Source organism: Carassius gibelio, chromosome A5 (genome assembly GCF_023724105.1).
Source record: "Carassius gibelio isolate Cgi1373 ecotype wild population from Czech Republic chromosome A5, carGib1.2-hapl.c, whole genome shotgun sequence".
Taxonomy (NCBI): Eukaryota; Metazoa; Chordata; class Actinopteri; order Cypriniformes; family Cyprinidae; genus Carassius; species Carassius gibelio.
In genome coordinates this window covers 34,560,143-34,577,451 of record NC_068375.1, presented here as the reverse complement: position 1 = coordinate 34,577,451, position 17,309 = coordinate 34,560,143, and the positions used below count along the sequence as shown (strand labels likewise).

The window sequence follows — 17,309 nt, the reverse complement described above, 5'->3', positions numbered from 1 at the left end:
CTCATGAGCTTTGGTTTGTTGTCCTGTTGCATCATTCAGCTTCTGCTGAGATTCATTTGGCAGACAGATGGGCTTACATTCACCTGCCAAAAGTCCTTATAAACTCCGAATCTTTACTATTGACGATATCAAGCTGTCAGGCCCTAAGGCAGCAAACAGCCACAAACCATGATGACCTTTCCTCCATGCATTGTGTTAGGGATGTGATTTGATCTGAAGTTTGCTATTACTTTTTCTGCACACACGCAGCATTGTTGCTAGTAGCGATGTGGAACGTCCAGGTGAACATCACAAATTTTTGGACAGCAGGAGCGTCCTTGTTAGGTGTTCATATATACAGTATATATAATTGTATTTATTTATTTATCGATCACTGAAAATCAGGGCCCGTATTCACAAAACATCTTAAGGCTAAAAGTAACTCCTAACTCACCAATTTAGGAGAAAATCTTAAAAATAGTGGGCTTGTCAGACCTAAATTTAGGACGCCTAAATTAGATTTTGGGGTTTTAGCGCTAAAACTAGCTCCTAAATCTGTGAAACATTAGGAGTAGTAAAGAGGACTCTTAATCTTAAAATGGCTGTTGCCAGCAATCTACCTCGGAATATAGACATTTGATGATAATGAGCTTTTTAAAAGGTTTCAGCTTTGGTTTAGATGTTATCCCAACCCCAAATGTTTGATTATATGCTTACTATATAGCTGTTATTGCGTCCATACATCCATATGCTCACCTAACATTCATCGACCTCAAATATGGCTCATCATCTGAGATATGTATGTAGTAGCAGCTTCACATGGCAGCTCAATCTAATATTAGCCTAGAATAGCAACGAAATGTTGCACTTTTGTAAAATAATGAAAGCATACATGATGCGCTTTCTGCCGTCTCGGACTCTATGAACTTGAGCTTCGAAACTCCATGGATGCTTGCCTTATTACAGGCATGAAAAATATATCTATAGAGAGTGGCACTTTTAAATGATCCAATTCAAACAGAAAACAAATATTCTCACATTATGTAATCCGTATGAAACATGCAGGTGCTACGGAGATGAGTCACTGTCACAGACTTCATCTCTTACAGCACTAGTGTAACAATAAATTATGACATTACAATAAGTTAAAACATGAATGCAGTGTACTTGCTGTTTTTCCTTAACAAATTCATAATTATATTTGCCGGTGCACTGTGGCAAGCCTTTTTTGCGTGCGCTTGAGCTCTTATTAGGCGATGTAGACAATTAATGGATCATTATTATGATTTATATGGTTTATTAATAAAAGTGTGACTAATAGTCGTCTAATGCTTTTTTGACTTCTTTCTAGTTGACCAGAAAAATCTTTAGTCGAGGGCAGCCCTTATGCATATTGACTAATTGTTTATGAGAAGCATACATATAAGAGGCTGACAATTAGCTAAACATATCTTATACTTCTTTAATTAAAGACACTTAGCCAGCATTTTTTAAATCTTTATTTGAATGTGGCAATTAACATTTTTATTTTAAAACCTATATTTGAATATGGCAACATAATATAATCTCTGACAGAGACTATCAGCCAATCACTATGTGCTTAGTTAACTAGTATGCTGACATCATCCATAGCAACGAGGTCAGCCCTGCCCTTACTCTGAGCTTAAGGGGCCGTTCAAATATCGCGTCTTTTGCGCGCTCAAATGCGTTATTTCCAATGTAGGCCCCTAAGGCTTCTGTCTATTCCTAAGTAAAAGTTTGTCTCAGCAGTCTCAATATTAACCATATAGCGAATATGCTTTGTCTTTGTCTCAAACTCTCTAGCGCCACCAATAGGCCAGATTCGCACTTCTGCTAATAACCTTTGAACCGTAAAGAAGGATAATTTGTTCATACCTAGTTGAATGCACACCGAAATTAAATTTTCTACGGGTAAAGATTTTTCACAATTGAGAATTTTGCAAAACAAAATTAACTTTTTCAAATTCGTTCTTCGACCTTTTCACCAAAATTGGCTCAATCACTTTTAGAGCATTCTGTCAAAAAGAGCTTTATAATAGACCAAACTGTTTGTGTAAACTGTGTTAACAAATTTGACAACGTTTGTGCAAACGCACAACGCTTTAGTTAATTCTGACTAAACTTGCTATTTGTTATAACAAGCATGGCCTGAGGGCACATGAGTAGTTTCGCCACCTACTGGTCAAAAGATAGAAAACAATGACATTTCTGCTTATAACTTCTGTCCAGTTTAGCCATAAATAACTCATTAGATTAGTTCCGGCATTCCGAACGATGCCTAATTTTTCTATGCCTTTTTGGGCATCTACTATTTTGAGTTTTGTAGTAAAATGCTGTATCAATAAAAATGTCTTAAACAGGGGTTTCCAGCTCTGCTCCTGGACAGCTACCATACTGCAGAGTTCAGCTTATACCCTAATCAAACACATCTGATCCAGCTAATCAAGCCCTGCATCCCAATGTTCATAAAATCCATCCTAAATAGTATGTGAGATTCTGGAAGTCTGTCCCAGAGAATAGTATGTCGAAAAGAGTATGCCAAAAGTTCCCGAATTGTCTCAGTAGTGTGTACTTTTTATTTATGCATTACTGAGGGACGATGAATAATTTCTTTACTTCTTTCTGTCACTTTTCAGGTATGAGAAGATGATCAGCGGGATGTATCTTGGTGAGATCGTCAGAAATGTCCTCTTGGACTTCACTGACAAAGGTCTGCTTTTCCGCGGCAAAGCTTCAGAAAGACTGAAAAAGCGCGGCATCTTTGAAACCAAGTTCCTGTCGCAGATTGAGAGGTGTGTGTGTGTGTGTGTGTGAGAAGAATCCAACACCAGACATTTGCATCTGGAAACATTGGTATCTAAGCCTCAGGGGCCTTCTGGTTTTCTTCAGATAATATTTAAATTCTAAGCACACTGATTATGTCCAATATTATTCGATAAGCCTAAGGCATCTTGGCACATATAAAAAGATTTGTGTTATTTTCTTTTGTTCAATCATAAGAAATTATTCCAACCAATTACCACCCATAAACTTTAGCTTGATTTGGCATGTTTTTGCATACCTTTTTGGCATGTATATTCCATGTTATATGTCCTTTGGAGAAGAAATGCAGCTGTATTGTTTTTTTGTTTACTTTAATTTAGTTAAACTTGTAGGAGGATATATGCTATACAGATTGTTCTGTGACTGTTGATCATTAGTCAACATAATCAATCGGGCTCTTTCTTGCAGCGATCGTTTGGCACTGAGGCAAGTTCGTTCCATCCTGCAGCACCTGGGTTTGACCAGCAGTACGTGTGACGACAGTATCCTTGTGAAGGAAGTTTGCAGTGTAGTGTCCAAACGGGCAGCCCAGTTGTGCGGAGCTGGTCTGTCGGCCGTGGTGGACAAGATACGAGTGAACCGTGGCCTTGAGAAACTCCGCATCACCGTAGGAGTGGACGGCACGCTCTACAAACTCCACCCACAGTGAGTTTCCAGAAGGATGCTGGGCTAAGAATAGAAACTATAGGTTGACATTCTGCATGTAGCATGTGGGCTTTTGTGAGGGGAGGGAAAAAACGAGCTTATGTCAGGGAAAAAAAATTGTTCCACAATAGCCTGACATGACAGCTTCAAATTATCTGTACCCTGTGATGCTTTGTTGATGTAGCAGAGGTGTTAAAGCTGAGCAATAAATCATATGCCCCTAGATAGCTTATAGTATTTATGAGGTCTCGATCTTCCATCTTTCACCTCAGTCACCCTAAAAACTGATTAATTCGTAAAAATCAATGATCCTTTTACATCGGCTGAAAACAGCTGATTGTATATAGCAATATTTCTCACAGAGTACCACAAGTAGTGCACAATTATAGGTTCTGTTTAGCTAGTGCGCGTACATCTGGTGTGAGTCAGACAGCAAGACAAGATGGCAAAGAGTTGTTTTTTGCAACTTATTACACTTAACTCATTATTTTTTATTTATTTTAATTTTTTTTATACGTCAAGCAGTTCTCTGCTATATGCATCAAACTAAAACTTTGACCTTTTGAAACATTTCGATTTAAGAAGCCTATTATGAAAATTATAAAATATAAAAGCATCCCTAAAATACAGGCATCCAAGATGAAAGTCACTTTCATGTTTTTTTTTTTGTTTTTTTTGACATATGTTATCTTGAGGTTTCTCTGTACTTATGGCCAGCTTACTAAAGCCAGTTTATACTAGCCAGTGTGAACCCTGCTCATGATGCTTAAGTTGGTGGAATAACATTTATCCATACACAGCCTTAAGTCAGATTTTTATCTGCCAGTTTAATGGAAGCGTCAGTGACTGTGTACTATAAAGCTTTTGATCAAACTACCATTAAAAATTTGCCTAAACCTCCCTGAAGGAACAAATCAGCTTTTAAACAATTGTTTTCAAATGCCCCCCTCCTAACTTATTTAGAGTCACATTTGAAAGGAGTAATTTTTTGATAAAAAAAATGACAAATGTTTTGTGCTGAGAAAACGGTATTGAATATTGTAGCAAAAATTAGATGTGAAAATTTCACATTCAAAGGCTTGTAGTGGGATTTTTTTTTTCGATGATCATTTTAACAGAAAACAAAAAACACTTCTATTTTCATTTAGGCTTTGAAGTAAACTGAGTTTGTGATGAGATTTGATTTTTCACTTAAGCAAAAGGAAACCAAGCTAAGCATATTCCCTGATTTGGGTGGTTCAGTTTTATTCACACTTTTAGTCTGTGGAAAAAAGAACAGCTTTATTTTCTGCCTCAACTTTTTCAATAGAAAGTAAGTCAGCATGAAAAAGAAAACTGCTTGTCAGGCTTTTAGATAGAGTTCTGTGTTTTTATTATTACCTGAAAATAAAGCTATCAAAAATCTTTGTCTTTTTTTTTATAAAGAATAATAAATCTGAAATGTAATAAAACTGGGGAAAATACTTAGCTCATACTATGCTTTACTCAATCAGAAGTCCTGTTGTTCATCCATGCTGGCTCTCTTTTGTTTCGTCAGCTTTTCTACCATTATGCGGGAGACCTTAAGAGACCTGGCACCCAACTGTGAGGTTGATCTCGTCCAATCAGAAGATGGCAGTGGAAAAGGTGCTGCCCTCATCACGGCTGTGGCTTGTCGATTAAGAGATGCTGGAAAGAAATGACTGAACAAAATACTATAAAGGGAAAAAGATAATAAGAGAGAAATTACATGATGAGCTTCCTTTTTTGCCATAATGTCACCTTAATGAAAAAACACTCCTGTCTGTGAATGAATGTATCTTATTTATTTTTGTTCCATTTTATGGTTTTGGTCATTAATTGCATGGACTTGGCATATGCTGGTGAGGGATTGTTCATAAAAAAAAGGGGGGAAAATCAAGCAGAAGAAAAACTAACTATTATATATATTTACATTGTTAATGATTTGAATTACTGTACTGTCTGAGATTTTATTCATCTGTTGAGCTGTGAAGTTGGTGTGTAAACAGAATTTTTATTTTGGGGTGAACTCTTCTTTTTAAAGGAATAGCTCTCACAAAAATGTTAATCAGCTAAAAAAAAAATAATAATAATAATAATTACCCTCATGGCCATCCAAGCTGAAGATGAGTTTTTTCGGTCATCAGAACAGACTTGCAGAAATTTAGCATTGCACCACTTGCTCACCAATGGATCGTCTGCACTGAATGGGTGCCATCAGAATGGATTACCTATGTATTATTGTGATTATTTATTTTTAATCAGCTGTTTGGACTCTCATCCTGACGGCACCCATTCACTGCAGAGGATCCATTGGTGAGCAAGTGATACAATGTTATATTCCTCCAAATCTCTTCAGATGAAGAAACAAACTCATCTACAGTATGTCATGGCAAGAGGATGAGTATACTTTATCAAGTTTTATTTCATTTTTTTTTTTTTTTTTTTTTTCTTGAAATACCTTGAACGGTGATTCTTAAGCGAGGAAGGTCTTCTGCTTAATCTTAATTAGTGTCTGTGCTGCTGTTCCTGTAACTAAAGGACAGTCCTGCTGCTATTGGACCGAGTCGAACAGGTCCTGTGCTGGTCTGAAGAAAGCTGTCAGGCGAAAGCATTTTTAGGGCTAACTTGATGGTTTGAGGAAAACTGGCTTTAAGTGCTGGACTGTAAGTAACAGAATATAGTCCTGTATAATATCTACTTATGTAATACAAACACATGGATATATTGTGCACAGACAAGTAAATGTTGCTCTCCATGTTCAAATGCACAAAATTAATGGCACTGGCACTTTTTAGTTTGGAAATTGCAGGTGAAATTATCACCGTTAGATGTCAAGACTGAGACTCCCACTGTGAAAATGAACGTGTCAGATTGTGTCTTTTCTTGCAGCCCCGGTGAGATATTTATTATTGATGAATGCTCCCTTTGCTGATCAGATTCAGGCTTCGCAGTTTATCATGTTGTGGATAATGTCAGGGTTTCTTCAACAGCTGTAAGGTGCAATTTTCTTTGAGCAATTATTGAGTGAGTGTCATTTTGTCTGACTTTCAATAAGGTGTCTTCTGCAAAGGTGTCCCTTTAGTCTAGTAATCACATAAGATCAAATTGGTAATTTTATTTGTATGTGATTTTGCTTATTTATCTACTTGATTAAACTGCTTGTTGAAGGTTGGATTAATTTTAATTTTACAGTGTAACATTTGCAAATTGCTTTTCATATTTCCCTTTGACATCGGCATTCCTGTTTTATTCACACTAGATTGGTTCCAGACAATAAAGATTGACATCACTGATATAAGTGCATTCCCAGTCGCCAAAATTGATGGAGCATACAAGAAAATGTCAGGTCATCTATTTTTGTATGTAATTTCATTCTGCACACAAAAGCAGCGCAGAAATATCCCTCCGGCTAAGTTTTTTTTTTTTCCTGCATGAACACTGCAGGCTCTGGCATCAGGAAATGTACACATGCATAATACATTATATGCCTTTATGTTGGTTAGTGGTTGTAGTTGGTTATGCATTAAGCTTTAAACTATTTAATGCATCATTGCTGAATAAAAATATTAATTTCTTTCTTTCAAAAAATTTGTTTTTACTGATCCCAAACATTTTAAAGGTAATATATAAATATGTGGTTGTACAGTATGGCTAGAATTAACTTTTTAACTATTGTATTCAGACAGATGTTAATACTTCCTTAAGGCATACAGTAGTTAGTTCACTTGGAAATTTAAATTGGGTCATTATTTAATCACTGTCCGACTAACAAAATAAGAGTTGCGAAGCTCTTTTCCATATAACAAGGAAGAAAAATGTAAGAAAAAAGTGCAAATAATGTTACAGCTATGTGAAGAATACCCAGATGTACTGGAAGTAAGAGGAACACTCCCATTGAGTTAGAAGTAGAAATATTTTAATTCTGTGCTGAATTAGCCTTACTAGTCACCAATATGCTTCTATATAGTGCTCGGTGATTGCACAATATCCTTACATCTTAAAAGGCTTTGGTTGTAGCGTCTTATAAACACACATTCATAACCAGACAATGAAATATTCATAAAGCTTTTCTCATTTAGTTTTTTATTTTTAGGAATTTTGCATGCTGTATTTCAGTTTCTGCATGCTTGTGCTTTAATGAAAGATTGCCAGTCATTTATATTGAGTTGTGTGAACTTATGAATGACTAACAGGTTTCCTGTTCAGTATTCCTGTCCGTTCTGTGCCTGTGAGCAGTCTGCTTATTCTAGTAGGGCTCCATGGACAATAACTCATGAATTTTTCAGGTCAGAACAGGTCTGCTCTGCTGCAGGTTTCAATCATTCTTTAAGGACCTGCACATACAGTAAATACCCCCTTTTGCAGCAGAACTTTTTCCCACATATTCAGTGTATGCATGTTGAAGGCTGCCATAGACAAGCAAAGAGGTGCTGCCTTTGGCAAATGTACAGTAGAGATGACCTTTAACATGCATGGTGGTAAAATACAAGCTTTTTTTTTTTAAGCAAGACCCCTGGAAACAACTCAAGCATGTTATGTAACACAGAGACAGGATGTAATCGCAAGGCGTGTTTGACAGACAGCACAAAAATCAGATATGCACGACGAATCACAGGGAAACACAGGTGGGTGGACACAAGGCTGATGGAACGGTGACACAGGGACTTCGGTGGACAACAGATGATGGTGCTCGGTCCCGTGATGATCCCTTGAATCCCGGTGAGTGTGTAATCCAGTGCTGGGTGAAGATCCAGGAACAAACGACGATACAGGAAGACTCAGGCAGGAACTAGGGACACAGGAACAGGTACGGAGCACACCGGGGAGAAACAACAATCTGACAACATGAAACACAAGTTACTGAACTTATATAGGAGACAAACAATTGAAACCAGCTGGCGCTGCTGATCATCGCTGATCAGTGACCACGCCCACAGACACACACAATTTGGGAGCAAGCTTATTAGAGACGGAGCGGAGAGGAATCCACACTTTTTGACCAACGACGTATACGGGAGGCTTTGACCGGTGGCGATCGGCCTTGGCCTTGGTGCGCGCCCCCACTTTGAGAGGAGTCTCACGAGCTCTAGTCCAAGTGTGGTGACACCTCTGGACGAAGGTCTGAGCGGAGGGGACCACGACTTTGGATTCCGTACTGGCAAAAACTGGTCCCTGGTAACCTAAACTACACTCAAACGGAGTAAGGCCCGTTGCTGACACTGGTAACGAGTTGTGTGCATACTCCACCATAAAAAGTTGTTTGCTCCAAGAGGAAGGATTCTTGGAAACCAAACGTCGCAATACTCTCTCCAGATCTTGGTTGGCCCTCTCTGATTGACCATTGCTTTGGGGATGAAACACCGAAGAGAGACTAACCGTCGCCCCCAATAATCTACAAAACTCTTGCCAAAATTTGGACACAAATTGGGGACCCCTGTCGGAGACCACGTCCATTGGGAGGCCATGTAAACGAAACACGTGATCTATGACAGCAACCGCTGTCTCCTTGGCTGAAGGTAATTTTTATGCAAGGCGATAAAATGAGCCGCCTTTTAGAACCGGTCCACGACCGTCAAAACGAAAGTCTTGCCCTGGGAGGGCGGTAACAAAATCTAGCGTGATGTTGGACCAGGGTCGCGAAGGGACTGACAGCGGTTGTAGTAACCCATCAGGGGGTCGGTTGGACGTCTTACCAGTGGCACAAACAGAGCAAGCCAAAACAAAACTACGGATATCAAGAGCCATTAACGACCACCAGAATCGTTGCTTAACCAAAAAACTGGTACGATTAACTCCTGGATGACAAGCTGTACTGGAGCAATGACCCCACTGAATGACTTCAGACCGATACTCCTCAGGCACAAATAACTGGTTCGGTGGGCAATCGGGCGGAGGCGTTACCCCTTCTAAGGCCTTCATGACCTTCGATTCGACCTCCAATCTGGAACAGAAAGTTAATATAACTTGCCCTTAGGCGGAGACTCACCTGGTACTAAGTCTATGGCACAGTCATTGGGACAATGTGGAGGAAGAGAAGCAGCACGAGACTTACTGAACACTTCTCTCAGGTCCTGGTACCCTTCGGGCACATTAGATAAATTCACCACCTCCTTCTGGAACACAGACACAGGTACAGACGAACACGCAGACACTAGACATGACTCATGACAATTATTAGTCCACATAGAGATGGAATTGTGCCCCCAATCGACTCTGGGATTGTGTAGTGTGAACCAAGGATGTCCCAGTACGATGGGTGCCAGAGGTGAGTTCATGAGGAGGAATGTCATTGTCTCAGTGTGGTTGCCAGACGTGATGAGAGTGATGGGTTCTGTAGCATGTGTAATGTTATGAAGCTGTTGTCCATTGAGAGCATTGACAGAAATTTTGTGCGTGAGGGGGGTGATAGGAATGTGGAGGTGGTGAACCAGTTCTACATCAATAAAATTACCTTCTGCCCCTGAATCCAATAAGGCCCGGGTGTCATGAGTGTTGGTTGCCCACCTTAGTCTTACCGGAAGGAGAGTAGATGATGATGATGAGGTCTTCCCGGTGGAGATCCCACCCGATAGTAGCCTCATAGTTACTACCGGGCTTGATCTTTTAACGGGCATGAGTGGCCCGCCCCCCCGCAGTAAAGGCACAGTCTTTGGGATCTCCGCCGTTCCCTCTCCTCCCGGGAAAGCCAAGCTCTACCCACCTGCATGGGCTCCGGATTGTAAGAGGAACTGACCGTATCCATGAATTCTGGACGTCTGGTCTGCATGCCGCAAACTGGATGGTCTTGTTGGAAACGGCCCATTTTGCTCAGGCGAGCATCCACTCAAAGTGCTAATTCTATAAGTCCATTGAGACTAGTGGGAAGGTCCACCATATAAATCTCCCTCGAGATACAGTCAGCAAACCCATGTAGGAATCTGTACCACCGGGACATGGGTCTTGATTTTACCACACCACCGTTCCCCAGAGAGCCGCCCTGCCGGAGTGTAGCGTCAGCACAAACGCCACCTTGGATCGCTCTTGGTTGAACGTCTTAGGCTGTAATGCAAAGTGCATAGAACATCAGGTCAGAAAAGCTCTGCAAAATTCTGGTTCACCTGAATAACCTTCTGGTGTCAGCAGTCTAGGTTCTCGCCGCGGCTGCAGCTCTGGAAGGGGGAAGGAATCGGTGGTGTGGGTGGCGCAGTGGAGACTTGTAGCTGTTGTATCTGCTGGGTGAGCTCAGACACCTGCGTCACAAGCACTTGGACCGCCCTCCCTGTGAGTGAGATGTTCTCCTCCTGGGTGTCCATTCTAGCGATGCTTCGAGCCACAAACTCGTCCCACTTGGAAGCGCCTGCTACATCCATGATGGGTCAGATCGTTCCGTTACGGAACACAGAGACAGGATGTAATCGCAAGGCGTGTTTATTCACAAACAGCACAAAGTCAGATATGCGTGACGAATCACAGGGAAACACAGGTGGGAAGACACAAGGCTGATGGAACGGTGACACAGGGACTTCGGTGGACAACAGACGATGGTGCTCGGTCCCGTGATGATCCCTTGAATCCCGGTGCGTGTTTAATCCTCGTGACGGTGCTCGGTAATCCAGTGCTGGGTGAAGATCCAGGAACAAACGACAATACAGGAAGACTCAGGCAGGAACTAGGGTCACAGGAACAGGTATGGGAGCACACCAGGGAGAAACAACGATCTGACAACATGAAACACAAGTTACTGAACTTATATAGGAGACAAACAATTGAAACCAGCTGGCGCTGCTGATCATCGCTGATCAGTGATCACGCCCACAGGCACACACACAACAGCACGCTAGACGAGAGAGAGAGTGAATTCATGAACCGTGACAATGCAGGATACCCAAATGCCATTTAAATGTACATATAGAGTTGCTGTTTTTTAATAAACCTTTTTCAGTTTAGTATTTCATAATAGGGTTTCTTGAGGACTTGATTTTTTTTTTCATTTCAATCTTAAAATAAAATCGATCATAAAAAAATTATAATTGTGATAATCTAAATAAAAAATGAAACGATCTTAAGGCAATAAAAACAAACAATTTCTATTTTAAAGTTAGTTTAGTTACTAAGGAGGCAGAGCTTGATGTAAATTAAGGCGTGTTTTAAGAAAAGAGAAAAGTCAAGCTAAAGGTCACTTTGAAAAGAATATTTTTATTTTGCATCGGTTTATCAAATTATATATAAATAAAAATAGATCTTTTCAACCCCAAACCGCATTGTAAATGTAAATCCTTGGAAAAGCTAATTTCACTTGCACTGATTAGCAAAAGCAAACTGTGGAAGCTTTTGACACTTTCAGAATGATCACATTCAGCATGTACAATCACAACAGCTGAGTATTTATTTTATGTCACAAGTTCACAACTGATCAACATACAGTAACTAAAGGGCTGAAATGACATCCTTGTCTAATAAGGGTTGATATGGCTTTAAGTGTTAGAAATGAAGAACTAGGTAGCATGATCAGGCTTTTATATGAATTAATCACTTTAGAAAGAAAAAACAAAACAAAAAGATGTCATTACTGTACTTGCATTACATATCTTTTCAACTTCACTCTTTTAAATCGTATTCTGTCCATGCAAAAAGAAGGTGATGGTTTTCATTTAGATTTGAAGAAATGCATTAACCATGTCAGCATAAATAACAGGCTGTAAATTGACTTTTAAAGAAATGTCAGGTGCCTGTTTTTAAAATGGCAAATGATAAAAAAAAGAACTCCTATCTAGCTTCATCTAATGTTGTAGAACTGTCCTGTAATACAGACTCGGTGCTGTACAAGTGGAACAGGAAGTGATAGAGGATTATCTAAGACCTCTCAGAATGTACAGTACTTACATTTTTTGATTGGCTGCATAGCAGAAGGTCAAGCTTGCATTAAGGTGCAGGCTATAAATGAGACTTCTGACGTAACCGGTGGTTCCCTGAACCCCTGTGACCAGTTATCCAGCAGTCATTTGACGCAAGAAAGAATACAACAGAACCAGCTGAAGTTACTGAACAGAGAAGACCGGAGGATCACATGGTCCACTGTAATGTACTAAACAGATTTTTTAATAGCACTGTAAATGTGTTTGTCATGTGATATCTCTCAAATTTGACCTGTGCTTCTGAAAAATAGAGCTTTCAGCTTACTTCTGTGAACTGGAATATTAAAACTAAATGATTATTTAATTATTTTCTAAAATGTCAGAAACATATTCAAGTTTCAACAGCTGATTTCAAAAGAGGCCCAATATTACCACTGCATGTGTTAAAGACTTACTTTTGTATGCTTTTTTTCAATCAAACTTGATATATATATATATATATATATATATATATATATATATATATATATATATATATATATAGATATACTTTTTTTTCCAAGTTTAACTATTTCATTTAATTCAACATTTTTCACTTTATTTTATTTAATACCGGTGTTTCAAGTTCCTCTGTTTAAGGTGTTTCACAGTTATTGAGAAATGTAGGGTAGACGGAGGGCATTGATTTTTTTCTTCTATTTAATTGGCTTTCAAAGAGTATAAGCAAACAGTAATAGTACATTTACAATGACCTAAGATGTAATTTTCTGTAACAGTCCAATTAGATGTCATTACTTGCATAACTAACAATTGAATAACAGTTCTGAATGCATGTAATCTTGTTTTGTGTTCCACATGCAGAGGAGAGAAAAGCTTTCAGGTTTGGAATGAAATAAGTTTGAGTAAATGATAGGAAATCATGGTGATTTTTGCTTGAACTGCACAATTAAGTCTTTCTGTTGGATATATTTAGAAAATGTAAACAGATACAGTGATTTGAATATACTAGATACTTATATATACTCTATTGTTAAAAATTCTTTAGGCGGGTTAATAGTTTATTCAGTGACAGTAAAGATATTTGTAATATTAGAAACAATTTCTATTTAAAATAAATGCTTCTAATTCTTATAATCCATGTCTTCCACCAAAATATTAAGTAGCGCAACTATTTTTGTTTTCAACATGTTTCTTGAGCACCAATTCGCTTTGCCAGTTATTTTGAATTGTTATATTCCACAATATTGTTTATACTGTATTTTGATCAAGTAAATGCAGCCTTTGTGAGCATAAGAGACTCCTTTCAAAAATATAAAAGAAAGAAAAGAAATCCGAGTAAGGTAGGTAACTGAATCCTTGGGGAAAACACATTTCCTCTCTATTGAACAGCATTATCTGCTGAAGCTTTTGACACTTTCAACATGACCCTGTACTCAATGTGTGCAATGACAGTACGCTGAGTCTTTTATTTATTTTGTCACAGTTTATGCTAACTAAAGGACTGCAAGGAGAGTTTGGTCTCTGTCCTTGAACTGACCATCTGGTTTTTATGGGTTTCAGTGTTATAAATAAAGAATAAAGGTTTTTCTTTTTCTAGACAAAGTAGCTGAGTGAATAAATGAATAGCATTATAATGTAGATCAGCGGTGTGAGAGAGACAGCCGTGAACTAATTATGGCCCGTGATGAAGTTCAATCCAGCTCACAGGATCACTGAAATGAGAAAAAGTCTAATATACAAATAAATCAATAATAATAAATAAGTACAAATAAAAAAAGCATGCAAATCTATAAAACTGAGTCGTTTTAACTAATTGCTGTTCCAGAAAGTCAGTGTCCAGTTAGTGTGTTTGTAGCTGATTGTGCACATCTGAAATCTGGCCAAACCATTGTGGATCTTATGTTGAAATCAGGATGAACTCCTGAGATAGAACCTTGGATTTCCTTGACTGCTCTAAGCCAATGCATCCATTAAAATATCTATTTGTTGTGCTCCAGCTACTTGCATTTTAAATACCCTGATGAGCATATGTGACTGTGAACGATTTAGATCAAGTATAAATATTCCTTAGTACATAAATACTGACATTTCAGAACCGAATGTCTTGTTGCTATAGAAACAATGTTTTTGTCAAGATTAAAGTTTATAGAACTTTAAAACATTGTCAGATGTGTTTGCTAATTAGTGATGTTTGCTATAGTAATTAATATTGCTCATGCTTTGGGTTATGGATTTCAGCAAAGTAGGCCTATTATGTTACAGTGTTTGTGCTAATGATTTGAATCGTGTGACTTGTTTATAGATGTGAGCTATTATTTTTGTAAATAAATCTAACTTTCAATTTCACAGATAAATGAGGGACTCGGCGCCTTTTGCTGGCTATTTAGGAACGTTTAACCATAATCAAATTAGTTTTTAACACTATAAAGAGTAAAAAGCTATTTATTTATGCAAGAAAACTGTCAACAGACAGTTATTAGAAAAATAATGCACAACCAAGATAGTCAGACTTGTATCTCAAAGGTCACAGGTAAGTCTCAGCATCAAGGTTATTCTTACCTTTTGGGTTATTAATGGTCTGTTCAAAACGTTTAATTTTATTGAAGGGTGAGTGGAATAATGTCATCTCATTGTATCAAGTTAAAAAAAAAAAAATTATTGTTGCATTCTCAGAGCAAGCTTTGCACTGATTGTTTACAGCTTAATGGAAGATAAACCCACAATTTGTGCAAAGCATCATTGGGTGTAGGAATAAGGTGGATAGATCAGTGGCTTCAGCCTGTGCATTATGTATGATTTATGTATTGTTGTTTGTCTTAACACATTAATTCAAGCAAGCACAATTTATAAACATTATGTTTGTCCATGCTAACGAATCATAGCTGTTAGAAATATGCATCAACGATTTCATCACCATGTGTGAGTGTCCTACTGTGACAGTCTCAGCTTTATCAGCCTTACAACTAGAGGTGCTTGTCGTATACTCCCTCTTGAGAATAAAGTTGCACAAATCTGTATTTTGTATTTTAAAATGTGTGATTTCTTTTTTTTCTTTTTTTTTTTTATGAAGTCAATGAAATTTGGTGCCTGGTGTTGGCAAGATAAGCACTCTTGTTGATACCAGGTGTGCAGTTATTATAATTTTTTTTTTAAGTTTCTCTCAGTCACACACAGGAGGAAGGACACCTGTGCAAGTCTGGCCGGGGCTACTATCCGCTGGGAGATTAAAAACAGACTCCGGGAGGTAAGGTAGAATAATGACACCTGCAACTGAGGCGTAATGAGGGGACGCAGGTGAAAATGAGCGAGTTTCTATCCTTTTCAATCCGTGGGCAGTATCCAGTGGAGGTCTGACATATGATGATTATTTCACTGAATACTCAATTAGGATTGAACGCTGGAAAGCTGGGGCCTGGAGTGCAGGATTAAGAGAAGAAGTAGAGTTTTATCTCAAAGCAACAAACGCTCTGGCATGAATCGACTGAATTGAATTATACCATATAATAATTCTAAATGGTTGAAGAGAAGAAACCTCTGAGAATGCACAAACAAGGCTCATGATGAAAACAAAGCTGCGCTTTTGTTTAAATGTTTAGCGGCATACGAACAGGCCTCTCGCCTTCAGAATAGGCCAATCAGTCATACTGAACATGTCTGCTGTGTTTATTTTAGAGTTTCTTTTCCCAGAATGTGCCATAATTTGCATCAGTTGAGGATCTCTTAAATGGAGGGACCGCAATCCACTTGCTTTTTCTGTATTAGTTGTCATAAAATAAGATGGCAGATGACAGCTTTTGAAAAGAGGGTCTGCATACTATTTTGCATAGTTTGTCAGGAGCAGAAATATCTCTGCGTTCATTGCAGTCTTGTCACCTATATGCTTAGAGCTCACTTAGAGCTTTCAAATGCTTGTTTCTTCTGGACGAAGCAATATTATGGATAGAGAGCTCACATTTAAGCTTGAAGTTAAAAACTAATTAAATATGGATTTGTTTGGTTCATACACAGCTTTTTGCTTTACATGATGTTAATTGGTGGTTTGGGTTCGTATAGATTACTTGTCACTGCAGAGAATCCATTCGTGAACAAGTGATAGAATGCTACATTTCTAGAAACTCCTTTACATCTGGCCTGGCCTGAGGATAAATGTTCAACAAATGGTCATTTTTGGATGAACTGTTCCTTTAAATAAACATCATGTTTATAAAAAATAATAGTTCTTTATTGGGGCCTGAAAAAAATAAATGTTTTCTAAGATAATTATGAAATGTGGTTTGTCATTTCTGAATGTGCCATGTGACTTATTTTGGGTGACAGACAATTGATTAAATAAGCTAAAGATATTTTATCAGTCTCAGTGCTATCTGCTATTATTTAATCCCTTTAAAAATAAATTTTAATGCTGTGCTAAAGCACAAGAATAATTATTGTATAAATAATTTGTATGTATATTTGCATTCTACAATGATAGCGAGAAGTGAAAAGTAAGAATACTTTATTGTAGCTTGAGCATAATTACAGTTAAGAATGGTCAACAAACCTTTCCTCACAATTAGACATCGAGCCGATGTCATCACCCCTGCAATCTCTATTCATTATCTAAAGTATTGCATGCTGACAACTCTTGTGTCATCTAACTAATGATTCACATTGCTGGAGGCGCTGGGTAAACAAGTCCTAAGCACTGCGCTTGTCCTCATCCTAGTGGCCAATAATAATCGCATTAAGTCTTCCATGAACACCATGTCTGAAAACAAGATTCCTGGTGTTCTCTTTTTGCTGATAAACAGTTCATTTTGATTTGATGATACTTTGAAGATGCCCAATAGATTCCTTCTTTTAACTGTTATTATTGTCCACAAGTAATCCACATGACGCCAGTCCATCAGTTAAAATCTTGTCAACTGAAAATCTGTGTGTTTGTAAGACAAAAATCCATCATTAAGGCATTTTTAACTTTAAACCGTTGCTTCTGGCCAAAATATCGGAGTTCATAATCCATAA

General features: G+C 38.2%; 1 protein-coding gene across 1 annotated transcript in view; it reads left to right on the top strand.

Moving 5' to 3' along the window:
- The window catches only part of hk2 (hexokinase 2), a 41,557-nt gene extending 34,902 nt beyond the window's left edge, over positions 1–6,655 (top strand). The window contains exons 16-18 of the mRNA XM_052596934.1: positions 2,637–2,792; positions 3,232–3,468; positions 5,006–6,655. Coding sequence (XP_052452894.1) covers positions 2,637–2,792; positions 3,232–3,468; positions 5,006–5,150 — 538 coding nt within the window. The 3' untranslated portion in view covers positions 5,151–6,655. The remainder of the gene's footprint in view (positions 1–2,636; positions 2,793–3,231; positions 3,469–5,005) is intronic.
- The last annotated feature ends 10,654 nt before the right edge of the window (positions 6,656–17,309 follow it).